Source organism: Pogona vitticeps, chromosome 1 (assembly GCF_051106095.1).
Source record: "Pogona vitticeps strain Pit_001003342236 chromosome 1, PviZW2.1, whole genome shotgun sequence".
Classification (NCBI taxonomy): Eukaryota; Metazoa; Chordata; class Lepidosauria; order Squamata; family Agamidae; genus Pogona; species Pogona vitticeps.
The window spans coordinates 348,301,112-348,316,804 of record NC_135783.1 but is presented as its reverse complement, the minus strand read 5'-3'; the positions used below and the strand labels follow the sequence as shown (position 1 = coordinate 348,316,804).

The window sequence follows — 15,693 nt, the reverse complement described above, 5'->3', positions numbered from 1 at the left end:
TTTGGTATTAATTTAATATTTAAATAATTTTAAATTTTTATAGTCATCTTAATTTATCACTGTAATGATTGTTGTGACATTCAGCTCTTGAGAAGGTGGCATATAAATGTTTGAAATTAATGATTTTTAAAAGATCAGAATAAAATTTGTCCACCAAGGTTCAAATGACTTGTTTGTTTGGTACATAAGATGAAATAATGTGCAACAGGACACCTTTTTTTCTATAACATAATCATTAAGATGACAGATACAACATTTGTAACCATAACCCTTTCATGTCTTACCAATTGTCTTATGTCCTTTCCATTTTATATACCTGATTTTCACTTTCCACGTGGCTGAAGTACACACTGGTCAACGTTGAATGTTCTACAATATTTTCTTTCTCTTCTACACCTATATTTTTAATATCAGTTTAGGATTATTAACCCTATGCTATTGAGCTGCATTATCAAACAAAAGAAAACATAACTGAGGTAAAATTAATATAAGCACAAAATCAGCTATACAATGGCAGGTTCATCAGTTTCTTTAAGAACAGATGGATGCTCAGAATGCAGGCAAAATTACACGCATACTGTTAGATACACTGAATAGCATTAGATCTGTTTGAATTTGACATGTTCCTGAATGTTATATCTGCCCCATTCTAAACATGTTTCTCTTCCTCTCCTCTTAAAAAAGTATTTTCAGGCCTTCCCTTATTTCTATCTGTTTGCTCTACCAAAATAAATATAAATTTATTTTATGAAAGCAAAGTGTGCAGCTTATTTACCACCACATAGCACATAAAACACTCAATTTAATTATGTAGGCTACACATTGCCCCCCCCTTTTGCAGGCTAGGTACTCTATTCATTTTTCTCTTCCAAGGGTGTAATGCTGAGTCAACCTCAGGACTGTGCCTGACCCCACTGGGATTGAACACAGGTTGTGAGCAGAGTCTTAACTGTAATACTGCAGTGTAACCACTACACCATGAGGCTTTTATTATATAATTTTTGGCAGACTGGCTGTGATATAAACATTATTGTCATTACTATCCATCATATAACAAGCATTTAAAAAAGATTTATCTGGACTGGAGCTACACTTCCACATCATCTTTACCCTTTTACCTTGTTTAACTTTAAAGTGCCTAAATAGGACTTTAAAAATATGAGGATCTTGGATACAAAATGTGGCATGCACAGAGAGGTCCATGTCCTGTTCTAGATACAGTAAAGAAACTATTTCAAGATAATTAAAACAGCTTCCATGAAACTGCCATGTCCCGCTCTATTGTCAGTTCCATTGACCAGATAGGCGGGATATAAATAGAATAAATAAATAAAATAAATAAATTGTTCATATGTGGAAAGTGACCTTCTGAAAAGGAGAGCTTCCCCAATGTGTGAAGGTTCTCTGAGCAATCAGAATCCTGATTTGCCAGTGTTCCTGATACCACAGAGAACCTCTGTTTATAAAGAGAGCTCTCCTCTCCACTGAAATTCATTGAAATAATGGTAGAGGGGTGGAGTTACTGCACTCCTTCCCAGATTTTGGAACATCTAAACAGAACTCTAGTTATCCAGGTACATGTGTTTATATAAATGTCTAATTACATGATGTGATAGATTAAAACTTTCCCTTCCTCCTAAAACTAAAAATAAAAGCTCAAAGTATTTTTATTACTGTACTTTTTGCTGTCCCTGCATGTTGAAACATTGGCTTCACAGTTGGTATACGATGGACTTCTTTCCGAGAAATGCTAGGAAGGTGCAATGATGTATATTTTTGCTGCTTCTCATTGAAAAAATGATGATTCTCTTTGAGCACGCTGAAAGATAGGAAATTCTACAATTAAAGCAAGATTGCCAAGAAGAAAATAGGTAGAAATGCCACAAATCTGAATTTACTGAGGTAGAATGCAGAAGAGGAAGTACGTCATCTCAGCATAATCCAGAACTATATAGTATGTTCTGTCTTGATCATACCACATTGAAACATCACATTGTAATGGGTTTGATGTAAATGTGAGAAAGAGAAAAGATATGATAAAAGGTTTTAGTATGTTATATATACAGAGAAATGTTTATTAATAAGCTAAATATATTCAGATTCATAGTTTCTACCTGCAAGTTTGTATCCTACAAAAATGTAGTTCTACCTAATTCATGTATATCATTAGAATGCACTGCTGTATACAGACAATCCTATGCTGACTGCATGATCAGTATGTATATACAGCCTAATACTGTACAGAAAAATCTAATTAACAGATGTAATGGTCCTGTTGCATTCAGTGGGAGGGAAAATACTTCAAATTTCAGCAAAATCAGAACATCAACCTTAGATTGGAGCTAAGTACATTAAGACAGAGATGATGCTTTCAAAAACAAGTATTACTTATTCTACGAAGAGCAGTGATGACTTGAACTGATATTGAAAATGAAAAATGATACAACAGCAGCCAGGAGTGTCCTCTGTTGTTTGTAAGGTGATCTGAAGTGTTGCATTGCCATTTGGATGTTAAAGAAACCTCTTCTTTCTACTGAGTTTTCATCATATGTATAGCACAGATGTTGTTAAATTATTTCAGTTTTGAAATGTACTTCAGTTTGATGATTTGGGATTAACAGAAGAAAAATTTAAGCACCCTTTCAGACTACCTTAATACTTTGGGCAAAACCTAGGTTTTTAAAAGTGTATAAAACTAACACAACTTTGCACTGTAAGATTTGCCTAAAGGTTTATATAGGATTCTAGAAGTTTGTTCTCAACATTAGTCTATTTAAAAATGCTACCTTCCATCTAATTCTGTCCCTGTTTCTAGATTTCTCTCAGTTTCTCTTGATGCCACTTCAAGGTGATTTTGATCTTCAGGATGGCTTTGATCTTGTGCAATTTCTTCAAGTTGCTAAACAATAAATAATAGTGTGGTAATTTTATGTAAATGACATGTAATAACTTTTATTCAAATAGTAGAAGCCACTACTTTAGATAATTCAACTCCACGTTATTGAGGTTTTTAAAGTTTTAAACTTTGAATTGAACAAGGAAGAAGATTAGCACTTAGTGCAGTTTAAAAAATATTAACATAACGAAGTATATTGGTTAGTCATAGTTAGCAGTCTCTCAACCTTACAGTATTTTGGCCTGTTTTCAAAGACAGGACCTATAGAAAACCTGTCATCACAGGCATGATCTTTTAGCTACCATCTCGATGATGGAATAGGCTTTCAAATGGTCTCTAAGTAAAGTTCGATATGGTAAGAGTTTTCCTCCATTTTCAATATAAATGTTGCTCCTTCTGACTTATTTCCCAAAGCTTTCCAAGAAATCTATAGAAATCTCTCACTAAAAAGTATCTGGAGAGAGAAGGAAAGATCATCTAGGAGCTAAACTACATACTGTACATACATTAAACACATAGCATGCAGTTTGGGATCTCTTTATCTTTTTTTCTCAAGTAAGTAAATCAGGATCCAGTTGGGTCTGGGAATACAATTTGCTGGTAGGGAAGGTTTAAACCTCCTTCTGCCAACTATTCCTCTTGCCTACCTTTGGTTTTTATAGCTAGGGGACATTTAAGATTCCTATCCTCAAATGATTGTCCAGATCAAGAGCTCATATAATAACTCTGGAGTAAAACAGAAAGAATCTAAACGCCACACAATGTATTTAACTTAATCTGTACCTTAGCTATAATATCAACTGAACAAGTTTCCTGTTCTTAAGAACCCAGTAGAATTTAAACAGTATAGTCTGCAGGTCAGCTAAACATTCCCTCCAGGGGTATCTGGAAATCATGCAAATCTGTCAATCCTTTAGAAGCAGATTATTTTAGAGTGTGACTAGACAGCCAAATTATCCCAGCCTGGATTGGGCTGGACAGGGCTAAACAGGGTTGCTTTGAAATGCAAAATGTCATATGAGGCAAGCTTGCATCCACATCTCAAGCAATCCCTTTTGGCCCCTTTTTCCATTTAAAGGGAAAGAAAAATAACAAGCAAACAAACAAAAAAGGTCATGGAAGGCTGGAATGTCTCATGGCTCAGGATAAGCTACGTTCAGACATAGTTTTTACTGCAGAGTTTAGAATTACTGGTGTATAATTCTTTTTGCCACACAGCAGAAGTATAGAGATTCAGAGATGTAGCTTCAAGTTCTCCAGATAGTCCACCCCTTTCTCATTAATTGGTACTTAAGGTCTCAAAAACTAATTCTGAGACATTTGTAGGAGAAAGAATAAGAACATTTCATGACTTACCATTATGAATAGATCAACAGCAAACTAAACAACCAATTGCTTCCAACAGATTGAAGAGGGAAAGAGAAGCACAGCAGAGAGGCAGAGCTCTTCAAGTTTAGAGGCAGGAAGGAACACTTGGTTAGTGCTGGACAGATTGATTGTCACTCAGCCTAGAAAAGTTCCTCCCAGTCACTCAAACCACAGGCAGCATGTGAGGTTGTAAAAACTCTGATGGTTTGTTGCTGCAAAAGGGAAGTGTTCCTGGTGCTTGGCGGGAACTGGAAACAAGCTCAGTTTATTCTGGAACATGAGGCTTTCCAGCTCTCATGTCCTAATTTTGTCGGATGACAAAAAATTTAAAACTTTAGGATTTTGGTGTTAGTCCTATAACTGTATCAACTGCATTCTAAACAGGAAATTTAGAATAATTCCTGTCAGGCCCTTAAGAGTAAGAAATTTGAAGGTTTTTTTAGACTGGATAAAGATGGGGTTCTGCTTCTTGAAATATGAAGATATTAAGCAACTCTTTCCTCTACCCATATTTCTATAGACAGTCAGCTGCCGGAGAGCAGAAGGCAGAAAAAGCATCCAGAGATCAGAAATTCAGTGAAACAATAGATCACATACACTGTGCAGTCTCATATATGTGCTTGGGGCCTCTTCTCCATCTTTATCAACTTATAGGAAATCACATATTACTTTTTAAAAATAAAATGTTATGTTGTAGTAATAGAATAGAAACAGTAACAATACCTAGAAACAACACTAAATATAAAACTAAGAACATTACAGAATCCGTATTGATTCAGGCTCCAAGCAATGCAATACGATATATCTTTATCCACTGCAACATGATACTGTAGTCTTTCAGCACAGACTGTAACATAAATAGAATTTAACAACAGGCTTTTACCTGTTTGAAATAATTCATTTTCTTTTCCAGCCCTTCTACAGTTTTGTCTAGCTCAAGTGATTGCTGCCTGAGATCCGCTGCATGCATAAGAGTTTCCTTTGTGTTTTGCCTCAAAGAAGCACTTTGTTAGGTTAAGGGATCGATAAAACATGAACAGTAAACAATCAAGTAGCAGGCTAAATAGAGCCACTATTCAATTGACAACCACGTATGAAGTGTTCATTTGGATTTAAGCTATTCAAATAATAGACTTATTCAAATGTGCATGCGACTTAACTTTACTACCTTCATCTTCCATCCAAATTCAGCCATGGTTGCAGTGAATGGTCTTGACTGAATTGTTTGCTGTTAGGCCAAAGAGAAATCTGTATGGTGTACTAGAACCAAAATGGGAGATTTTAACAGTGGCATGCAAAGCAGTACTTAGTGACTGAGGACACATCATAGGCTCTGCTCAGTCTGTATTAGGGGAGGGGGAAGAAACATACTAAAGGCATATCGATTGCGTGACATCAACTGGCGTACAACTCAGGCCTTAGTACTTCAATTTAAGCTGAGAATGATACCTTAAAAAATTTAAGTATGAATGTGGTCCAAATTCTGATTACATATCTTTCAATAAGATAAGCTTAAATTCTGCTTCTATAAATCTTCTAAAAATTATATTAGTGATCATATTATCAGAATTGAGCACATTTTGAATAAAACAAGACTATGAAAAGGATTACTATAAATAAATCCAAAATTTTACTATGTTTTAAAATCAGTTTCTTAGTTTACTTACTTTATTAAGTTAAAATAAGCCAAAGTTTAACTAATGCATTTCACTTACTCATGGTTTGTTTTGATGACAATTTTTAAAATATAGGTTTTGACTAGGGTTAAATAGACTTTGTAGGAAATAAAGGATAATCTGTGTACTTCCAACTGAGTAACATCTTTTTACTATAAACAATAAAACAATGAAATACAACAAAGGCAGCAAAATACTATTTCTCATAAAAAGGCACTTGGAAAATTGATGGTATGGATACATATGTAGTGCCCACGATGAAAGTGACAAAAATGGACCAGGTTCTGGAAAAGAAAATATTAATAAATTAATCTCATTTAGGCATTGAGATAAAATCTTATACCAAACAGACACTTCCCCCCACTCAAATACCCCATGCTATAGGGCATCATATATTCCTCTACAACAAGCAAGTAAATTATGTTGTCTGTCAACTGTCTCCCCTTCCCTTAATTATTTACTTCATTTAGAAGAGTCTACTGAAAAGACAGTGGAACCAGTTAAGAATCCAACTGAAATATAAGCGGGGGGGGAATTCACACCCAGTTTATTGCAGATTAGTAGTAGTACTAGTTTGTTAAATTTTATCCTTTTATATCTTACCTTTTGCATATTACAGTACATTAGAATGATTGTTAAAATGCCCTTTTTGACAAGTCAGTTTAATTTATGGCACTTTCAAGTCATGCTAGTAAAGTCATTTTTCTGTGCAGAGCAGGGTTAAAATATTTGTTTCCAGTAAGTTATTAAAGAAGTGTTATTTGACTTAAAATATTATTTGGACATAATTGCTAGAGCCTTCACCCTTTAACACTCACAGTAGCTCTAAAAATGGAATTAAATGCTCATGAATATTCTAGCAAACAGAAAGTAGCAGTCCATTGCTGGTACAACAGTTTTGTTAAACAAAGTTGCAAGTCTGATATCTTTTTCTTTTACGTTTCTCGTGGCCTCCTGCTCTTTAGATGGCATAAGGACACCAGAAAGACCAACAGACAGAGAGCCAGTGTTTCTCTATACACATGGTTTCCATTGTCCTTATCAAAAATGACTGGAGTTGAGCTAGAGATAGGAATGTGACAAATGTCTCAATTTCATTGGCTACAGCCCTATTTGGATTTATGTTGGCATTATGCATAATGGTAAGCCACTTTTTAAATAGCTCAGATATCCCAATTAGGGCTGCAGTAAGTCAGAAGTGTCTTGACAACATGAAACAATTCATTTAAAAAAACACCTCGAGTTTATGAATGTGGAATATTGTGCTTCGGTACCCACGATGAAAAAAATCCAGGAAATGGCCTGAGATTATTGTACAACATCATGTCTGCGTTGCCAACATGAAAAAGGATGCCAAGTTTTATATAGCAAAGGGCAGCCTGAATATTGACAATACCCATGGCAGCAGCCAAGAAAGTCCACAGGATACCCTCTTGTGCTGACTACTGTTCATAAAGTGACACCACACAAGGAAAAATCCTAGAAGCTAACTCCTTTTTTCACCAGTTCACCACTTCTCACCCAAACATTGAGCAACTGTCAGGGCTGTTTTTCAAAAAGAATAAATGGTGATCAGCAAAAGAGGGTAGCATGTGGGGTATCTTGACTGCTGCCATTTTAGATTTACCTGTTTATATTTCTCTATATTTTACTTAAGCCAACTAACATATGGATGTTATGCCTTTACCTTGAAGTTCTCTCAGTTTACACTCCTTCTGTTTGAATAATTCAGACATCTTCAGAACTCGGTTTTGGATCTCCTCAAATTCCTTTTTTTCCTGAATGTACTCCTGGACAATTGCAGTTTCTGAAAATTTTACTTCATGCTGCTTAAAAGTTGCCTTATACTGATTCATATAATCCTGGTACATTTTTCTTTTAAAACAAGAAAATGTGTCATCTTTAGATGTTGTTTAAATACATTTTCAAAACATAAATAAGGCTTCAGTTCTGACTAGCTAAGGTGGCTGATAGCCAGCTGAACTAGCCCATATCATCTGGAGCTGTGCTGAATCCAAACTTCTGCATGTTGGAAATTATTTAGAACTACCCTTACCTTACTTCCTTGAATGGGTTTGAGTGTGTCAGAGAAACTAAGAGTAATGATGTTAGGAAGCTATAGAAAAGGTAGCCGTGTTAGTCTGTGCTAGCATATTCAGGAAAAAACAAAATAAAAATATTAAACAATAAATATGTTTTTGTCTGCATTATTTTTAATTTTCCATTTGTTTTTGCCTGATATGTTAGGAAGCTAGACTCCATTACAAGCCTGGATTCCCAGAAGCAGCATCCAAGGCAGAATAGTCAAAGCTGAAGCATCAGTAAAAATGTATCCACCGTCTTCAGTGGTTTCAGCAGGAGAGAACAGATAGCTGCAGTGATGAAATAATAATATGTTAGAACTGCAGAGCTGGAAGGAGCCCTATGGATCGTTGAGTCCAGCCCCTGTCAAGGGATGTGAGTAGAGAAACTCCTGAAGGGCAGCTACATGGCAGCAGTCATAATTAAAAGTATGCTGGCAGATGATCTTGAAGAGGACACTGGCAGACAACAGCAGTGACACTTGAGCTTATTCTATTAGTACTGCACAAAAGAAAGCAATGATAAATCACTACTGAAATTTTCTTACCCTAAAAAGCCTATAAAGAGACAATCTGAAATGAAATAAAAGGTAGTGGAAGATGAGACTCTGAAGTTAGAAATCACTCAGGCCCTGTTTTCTAGTTCCAATACTTCCCACACTTCTGTTGTACTAAATCACGGTCACATAGTTTATATCCTGAGATGGTATCCCAAGAACCTTTAGCAGTACCAATTTATTTTCTTCAAGTTCAATCGTTATGGTCCACTACACCAGTGTTCCCCAACCTTGGGCCTCCAGTTGTTCTTGGACTACAACTCCCAGAAGCCTTTACCACCACCTCTACTGGCCAGGATTTCTGGGAGATGAAGTCCAAGAACATCTGGAGGCCCAAGGTTGGGGACCACTGCACTACACCATGGTACTGGTTTATTTACTCTCTTGCTTCAAGGGGCAATTTAGCTCCTTATATACTGTATATATAGCCCCTTGATTTATATATCAGATTATATATATTATATATATAATGTGAAAGGTATGACTCAAGATAAACTGGAAACTGTATAGCTAGAAAAATTACACTAATTGTTATGAGCAAACTAAAGTGGACTGTAATAGAACATTTTCAGTCAGAATACCAACAAGTAAAACGTGACAGAAGTAGGGTTAGAATCCATAATGAGGTTCTTACATACACTGTGTAAAAGTCTGAAATTATATTAAGACAGCATGCTGAATTTCAGCTAGAAATAAAAGAGAACTCTTGCCCATCTTAATTCTTTTTAGTGATAAGATGCAGCTTGGTATGTTTAGCAGGTACCTCTAAGTGTTGTAAAACTTTATCTGTGAAAGTATATGCACATACTATTTACATATCTAGAATGGTTGTACATAGTAATACATATAGGCAATGTACAGAATGGTTATAAGCAGTAATGCTTTGTGCAGTTATTCTGGACATAAATATTGTTATGTTATAAATATAACTTTCATACTTATCTTTTTCTGTTGTTTCTTGACAGTCCTGAAGTTTTTTCTGCAAATATTCTTCATGTTTATTAAGAATCATATATGCTGGTTTCCAGCTATGGCAGCAAGTTCAACACCACAGTAAATATGTATTTGTCAAAACACTGCATTTTAAATATCATGAAAAGTAACAAAGCCATCAAAATCAAGGATCATTCCCATCCTTGGAAGGAAGGTTTTTCAGCAGAATTCTGTTTACATTGTCAGTGTATATAGTGATATAAAAACATTGTTATAGCATGCCGTGATTCAGTATCCTGGGATACAACTTTGGATAATATTAATCTTTTGGAGCTCTAATTGCAGCTACCAGGTTTTTGCTATGCTATTAGGTTCAATAGAATGAAGCTTATAACCAATATCAAATTCAGTATAGTATTCAAACATGCTGTACTAATTTATTTAGATTTTAAAAAAATAAAATCCAATGATTTGTTTATATTGCTAAAACATAAAACATTTTATTCATCAAAAATATTTCTAAAAACTCAGTGGCAGAATTACACTTTTCATTTGTATAGCAGTTTTGTTCAAATCTTAAATCTGTCATCAGATCTTTCCCATGTGCTTTGGATGCCTGTTGTTCTACTGCTATGTCTGTCATCTGCAAATAGAGATAATAAACTGACTGTTCTGCCTTACATAGCTCTTTTTTAATATAATGAAGGCACACAAAGTCTCAGAAAGTTGTATTAATAAAAACAATTTTGGCAGTATGCCTCTATGTGTGACTTGGGGAATGTGAGAAGGGGGTTGCAGTTGTAGTTGTGTCCATAGCTTATTGTCTGGCCATGGGGCGGGGAAAACTGTGGGCTTTTTTTTCTGGTCCAGCAGGGCCTATCAGGCTGCTGTGAAGGTAAGCAAAGCTATCCCATAAGATCTACTGAAAAGCCAACTCCATTACTTGCTCTATTCACTGTCACCTAGCAACATTCACTCATAAGAGTAGAGGGAGTGTTGGAAAGCAAGGCAAATCCATCAACAGCTGAGAAATTAAGGACTTCTGGCTCCTTTTCCACTCCAAGCGGTTGTTATAAAAACTTTTAAACTAAAAACTATTTATTTATTTATTTATTTATTTATTTATTTATTTATTTATTTATTTATTTATTTGATTTTTACCCTGCCCCCCTAGACAGCGTCTACTCGGGATGGCTTACAAATGTCATAAAATATTATAAAATACAATAAAACAACATAATCATTAAACAATTAAATCAATAATATGGTGTGTTCAAGATGGGGAATGATAGAACAAAAGATAGAATTCAAGGATTGACAGAAGGGAAGGCCTGCCTAAAGAACCAAGTCTTTAAATGGCTCTTAAAAACACCCAGCGAGGGTGCCAGGTGGATCTCTGTTGGAAGACTATTCCATAGTTGAGGGGCCATTGCTGAGAAGGCCTGGTTTCTAGTTCTTGCGTTAGGCCCCTCAACCGTCCATCCTGGCTGTGCCGAGTAATTTGGGTAGATCTAGGTGGGAGAAGGCGATTTGCCAAATATCGAGGTCCCAAACCATTTAGGGCTAGTGTTAGAATTTATTTGCTTTCTTTTTATTCTTCCAAATCCACTTTTGTGTTACTTCATTCAGATTGCCTAAAGAAAGGCACTATTTTATTATTAATATTTGCAAACCAATCTGTTGTTATTATATATTGTGAAGTTGCGTCTAACTAGGGTGACTAGTGAATGAGTGACCCTCAAAATATTCTGTAATTAACAGTCATACTCAGCTTTTGCAAACTCAAGGGCATGGGTTCCTTTACTGAGACAATCCACCTCATATTTGGTCTTCCTTTCTTTGTGGTGCCTTAAATTTCTCCTAATATTATTGCCTTTAAAAAAGTTTTATCTTTTTATACGCTCAAAGTGCAGCAGCCTCAGTTTAGTCACTTTTCTTCTAAAGAGAGTTCAGCTTGATTTGATCCAGGACCCATTTGCAAAGTTATCGTCCAACGTCATATTTTGGCCAAAACAGAGACCTATAAAGAAGCTTTGAAAAATATCCTTCCCCTGCAGTAGATATTGTTTGGCCCTTAGTGTTTAAACTTAAATTTCTGCTCAGTTGTTGTCATATGTTTTTTTCCTTAACATTTATTACTTTTCGGTTGAGGGACAGAAGGTTGAGAGATTTTTGATTTGAGTGTGAACTACCCAGAATAGGGGACATCCACTAAATGAGCAATATAGAAATGGAATGAACAAACACACAAATATTTTGAATGAATTTATTTTCTCCCTCATTGGCTTTCACATTCATACAGAGCAATTGGGAAGACTGTAATGTTGATGATCTTGGCCTTAGTCTCCAGTGACACATCCTAGCAGTGGCTCCTTGTCCAGAATATGGGCTACTCATCAAAACAATCAATAATTGAGGTACACCCATTTCTTTTAGAATGATCCATAGGTTATCATGATCTATAGAGTCAAAGGCTTTGCTGTAACCTAAAAAGCATGGACTGATCTTCGAAAATTATTTGATATGCTCCAATAAGCAATATATATTTGCATATGACCTCTAGTGCCTCTTCCTTTTCAAAATCCAGCTTGCATCATGTATCATAGAAGTCTTTGTTACAATACCTTAAGCATTACTCTGCTTGCATGGGAATTTAATGCAATAGTCCTAAAGCACTCTTTTGGCAATTGAAATTTATGTCGAACATTTCTAGCCTGTGAGCCATTATTTGTTGGCATATTCTTGTTAGGATTTTGACAGATCTATTCTAGGAGACTTTTTATCTGAACAAAATATTTAAATTATTTTTAAAAATAAATTGAAACAAATAAGAACTTTGGCAAGAAATCTGTTAGCTTTTTATGTGATTGCACGTGAAAGCATACTAAAACAAGCTGATAAAGTGGCACTTGTGTGTTTCTTTGGGCAGACGATATCTTTTTAATTAGTTTCAGTTTTAGGTCCTGTGACTTTGATGTGTTTGTTTAAGTGTGTCTAAAAAGCCAACAGGATCCTAGCCTTACTACTGGTTATATATTGTTTATAATTGTACATGTTAAATTATTGTTGGATTACAATTTTAACATTATAGGAATTTCTAACACATACTTACGCATTGCAGTTCTCCTTACTATTATTATTTTGTTTCTGCAGGCTGAGTATCACCTCATCATTTTTGTGAATATCTTCTTGCAGTCGACAGATTTCACTTTTTTTCTCCAAAATATTTGCAGCATATACTGAAAGATAAATATTTTCTTTTGTTCTATAGTTAGAATCATCCTCTGTAATATAACTGATAATACTAGGACCATGAAGAACCAGATCTAAATCTAGAGTGCTGACTCACTACTTTTCTCTTGCTATAGGTTATTATAAATGTATTAGTTTACTGTATAAAGGCATTTCTTTACTGTCTTTCACTCCTAATGAGGTTTCTTGAAGCAGTTTATTAGAACATTATACCAAAGACAACAACAACAACAACATTCCACCACAATTTGAATGGGAACAGAATTAAAACATTGCTAATATGGTATATGTTCTTATCTGCTTATTTCTGTGAGGTGGTCCTTGTTACTTCCTAACCACTATAAATTAAACCAGGCTTGTCCAACCTGCGGCCCAACGGCCGCATGCGGCCCAGGTTGGCTCATAATGCGGCCCAGTGCAATTTTTTATTTTTAAAGAAATTCCAAAGTTTCAAGTTACACTGCCGCCGCTTGTGGCTGGAATGCAGGTGGGGCACATCACAATGGTGGGGGGGGGAGAGGGAAGGAAGGAAGGAGTGGGAGGGGAGAGGGGGGCTGTGTGACTACATTGTGCCGTCCCTGTCAATAGGTAGACCCCTCCTGGCCCCATAAAGCCACCGGAGTCGAAGCTGGCAGCCTCTGCTATCTGAGATCGCAACTTGGAGTGGGGCTGTGGAGGACGGCTAGGGCTGCCCCCCCAATGCAGCCCAAACCAAATTTATGTGCGGCCCAAACCAAATTTTCATCTTCTCATGTGGCCCAGGGAAGATGAAAGGTTGGACACCCCTGAATTAAACAATCATTGTTAATATGATCTTTTTTTTACTTTTAACATTTTAATTTCTCCATGCCCCCATGTTCCAAAACATGTTTATAAATATCCACCAACAGAGACAGCACTCCATGCACCTGATGGGTTGCAGTCCACAAAATCGTAAATCATAAAAAATACATTAGTTTTAAAGTTGCTGTGAAACTCTTTTGTTTATGTTCCTTGCCTAGACAGAGACAGTTACACAACAGTCTGCAAACTGCACATAGTTCTCAAACAATTCAGAACTGTACATCTAGGCAATGAGGTTGGTATAAATTTGCCAAGGCTACAGCCTCATTTGGCTACTAATACTGCTACTATGTAGCAGTAGCTATTATGTTAGTAGTAACATAAGGATACTGTAAAAGTTACATGTAATTATAAGATTATATAACTCTTAACCTATAAGGCCCTAAACCAGGCTTGTCCAACCTGCGGCCCGAGGGCCGCATGCGGCCCAGGTCAGCTCATAATGCGGCCCAGTGCAATTTTTTATTTTTAAAGAAATTCCAAAGTTTCAAGTTACACTGCCGGCGCTTGCGGCCGGAATGTGGCTGGGGCATGTCACAACAGTAGAGGGGGAGAGGGAAGGAAGGAAGGAGTGGGAGGGGAGGGGACAGGGGGGCTGCGTGACTGCATTGCGCCATCCCCATCAATAGGTGGACCCCCTCCCGGCCCCATAAGGCCACCGGAGCCGAAGCTGGCAGCCTCTGCTGTCTGAGATCGCAGCTGCCGGTAAGCGCGCTTGAAGCGGGGCTGCGGAGGACGGCTAGGGCTGCCCCCCCAATGCAGCCCAAACCAAATTTATGTGCGGCCCAAACCAAATTTTCATCTTCTCATGTGGCCCAGGGAAGATGAAAGGTTGGACACCCCTGAATTAAACAATCATTGTTAATATGATCTTTTTTTTACTTTTAACATTTTAATTTCTCCATGCCCCCATGTTCCAAAACATGTTTATAAATATCCACCAACAGAGACAGCACTCCATGCACCTGATGGGTTGCAGTCCACAAAATCGTAAATCATAAAAAATACATTAGTTTTAAAGTTGCTGTGAAACTCTTTTGTTTATGTTCCTTGCCTAGACAGAGACAGTTACACAACAGTCTGCAAACTGCACATAGTTCTCAAACAATTCAGAACTGTACATCTAGGCAATGAGGTTGGTATAAATTTGCCAAGGCTACAGCCTCATTTGGCTACTAATACTGCTACTATGTAGCAGTAGCTATTATGTTAGTAGTAACATAAGGATACTGTAAAAGTTACATGTAATTATAAGATTATATAACTCTTAACCTATAAGGCCCTAAACCAGGCTTGTCCAACCTGCGGCCCGAGGGCCGCATGCGGCCCAGGTCAGCTCATAATGCGGCCCAGTGCAATTTTTTATTTTTAAAGAAATTCCAAAGTTTCAAGTTACACTGCCGGCGCTTGCGGCCGGAATGTGGCTGGGGCATGTCACAACAGTAGAGGGGGAGAGGGAAGGAAGGAAGGAGTGGGAGGGGAGGGGACAGGGGGGCTGCGTGACTGCATTGCGCCATCCCCATCAATAGGTGGACCCCCTCCCGGCCCCATAAGGCCACCGGAGCCGAAGCTGGCAGCCTCTGCTGTCTGAGATCGCAGCTGCCGGTAAGCGCGCTTGAAGCGGGGCTGCGGAGGACGGCTAGGGCTGCCCCCCCATGCGGCCCAAACCAAATTTATGTGCGGCCCAAACCAAATTTTCATCTTCTAATGTGGCCCAGGGAAGGTGAAAGGTTGGACACCCCTGCACAGTTTCGGACCTCAATACAGTATGTGCCAGAATACTTCCTTCTAATTAGATCAGCTCATCCTGTAAGATATTTTCAGGCCAGATGGTTGAGAGTTTTGACCTTGAAAGAGGCCTGGAAAATCCACAACTCTGGAATAGTCTCCTGCCTGAAATTCGCCTGGCCCCTTTATTGGGAACTTTCAAAAGACTATTAAAAACATGGCTGTTTAGACAGGCCTTCCTGGACTTTAGAACATCTTGATACAGTGGTGCTTTTAACAACTACACTTTCGACCCTCATTCAAGCCATTCATTCTTTCAATTATTTTATTTTCGTTACTGTTGTATTTTGTTTTAAGTT

General features: G+C 37.2%; 1 protein-coding gene across 2 annotated transcripts in view; it reads right to left on the bottom strand.

Moving 5' to 3' along the window:
* Positions 1–15,693, bottom strand: part of C1H14orf39 (chromosome 1 C14orf39 homolog) — a 31,211-nt gene that overhangs the window by 13,257 nt on the left and 2,261 nt on the right. For both annotated transcript variants that reach the window (XR_013540842.1, XM_020813683.3), the window contains exons 3-10: positions 12,624–12,750; positions 9,517–9,606; positions 7,628–7,815; positions 6,182–6,224; positions 5,148–5,268; positions 2,787–2,899; positions 1,680–1,819; positions 317–396 (exon numbers count right to left, since the gene is read on the bottom strand). Coding sequence is in view for 1 of the 2 variants with exons in the window: in XM_020813683.3 (XP_020669342.3) it covers positions 317–396; positions 1,680–1,819; positions 2,787–2,899; positions 5,148–5,268; positions 6,182–6,224; positions 7,628–7,815; positions 9,517–9,606; positions 12,624–12,750 (902 nt within the window). In the remaining variant the exon portion in view is untranslated. The remainder of the gene's footprint in view (positions 1–316; positions 397–1,679; positions 1,820–2,786; positions 2,900–5,147; positions 5,269–6,181; positions 6,225–7,627; positions 7,816–9,516; positions 9,607–12,623; positions 12,751–15,693) is intronic.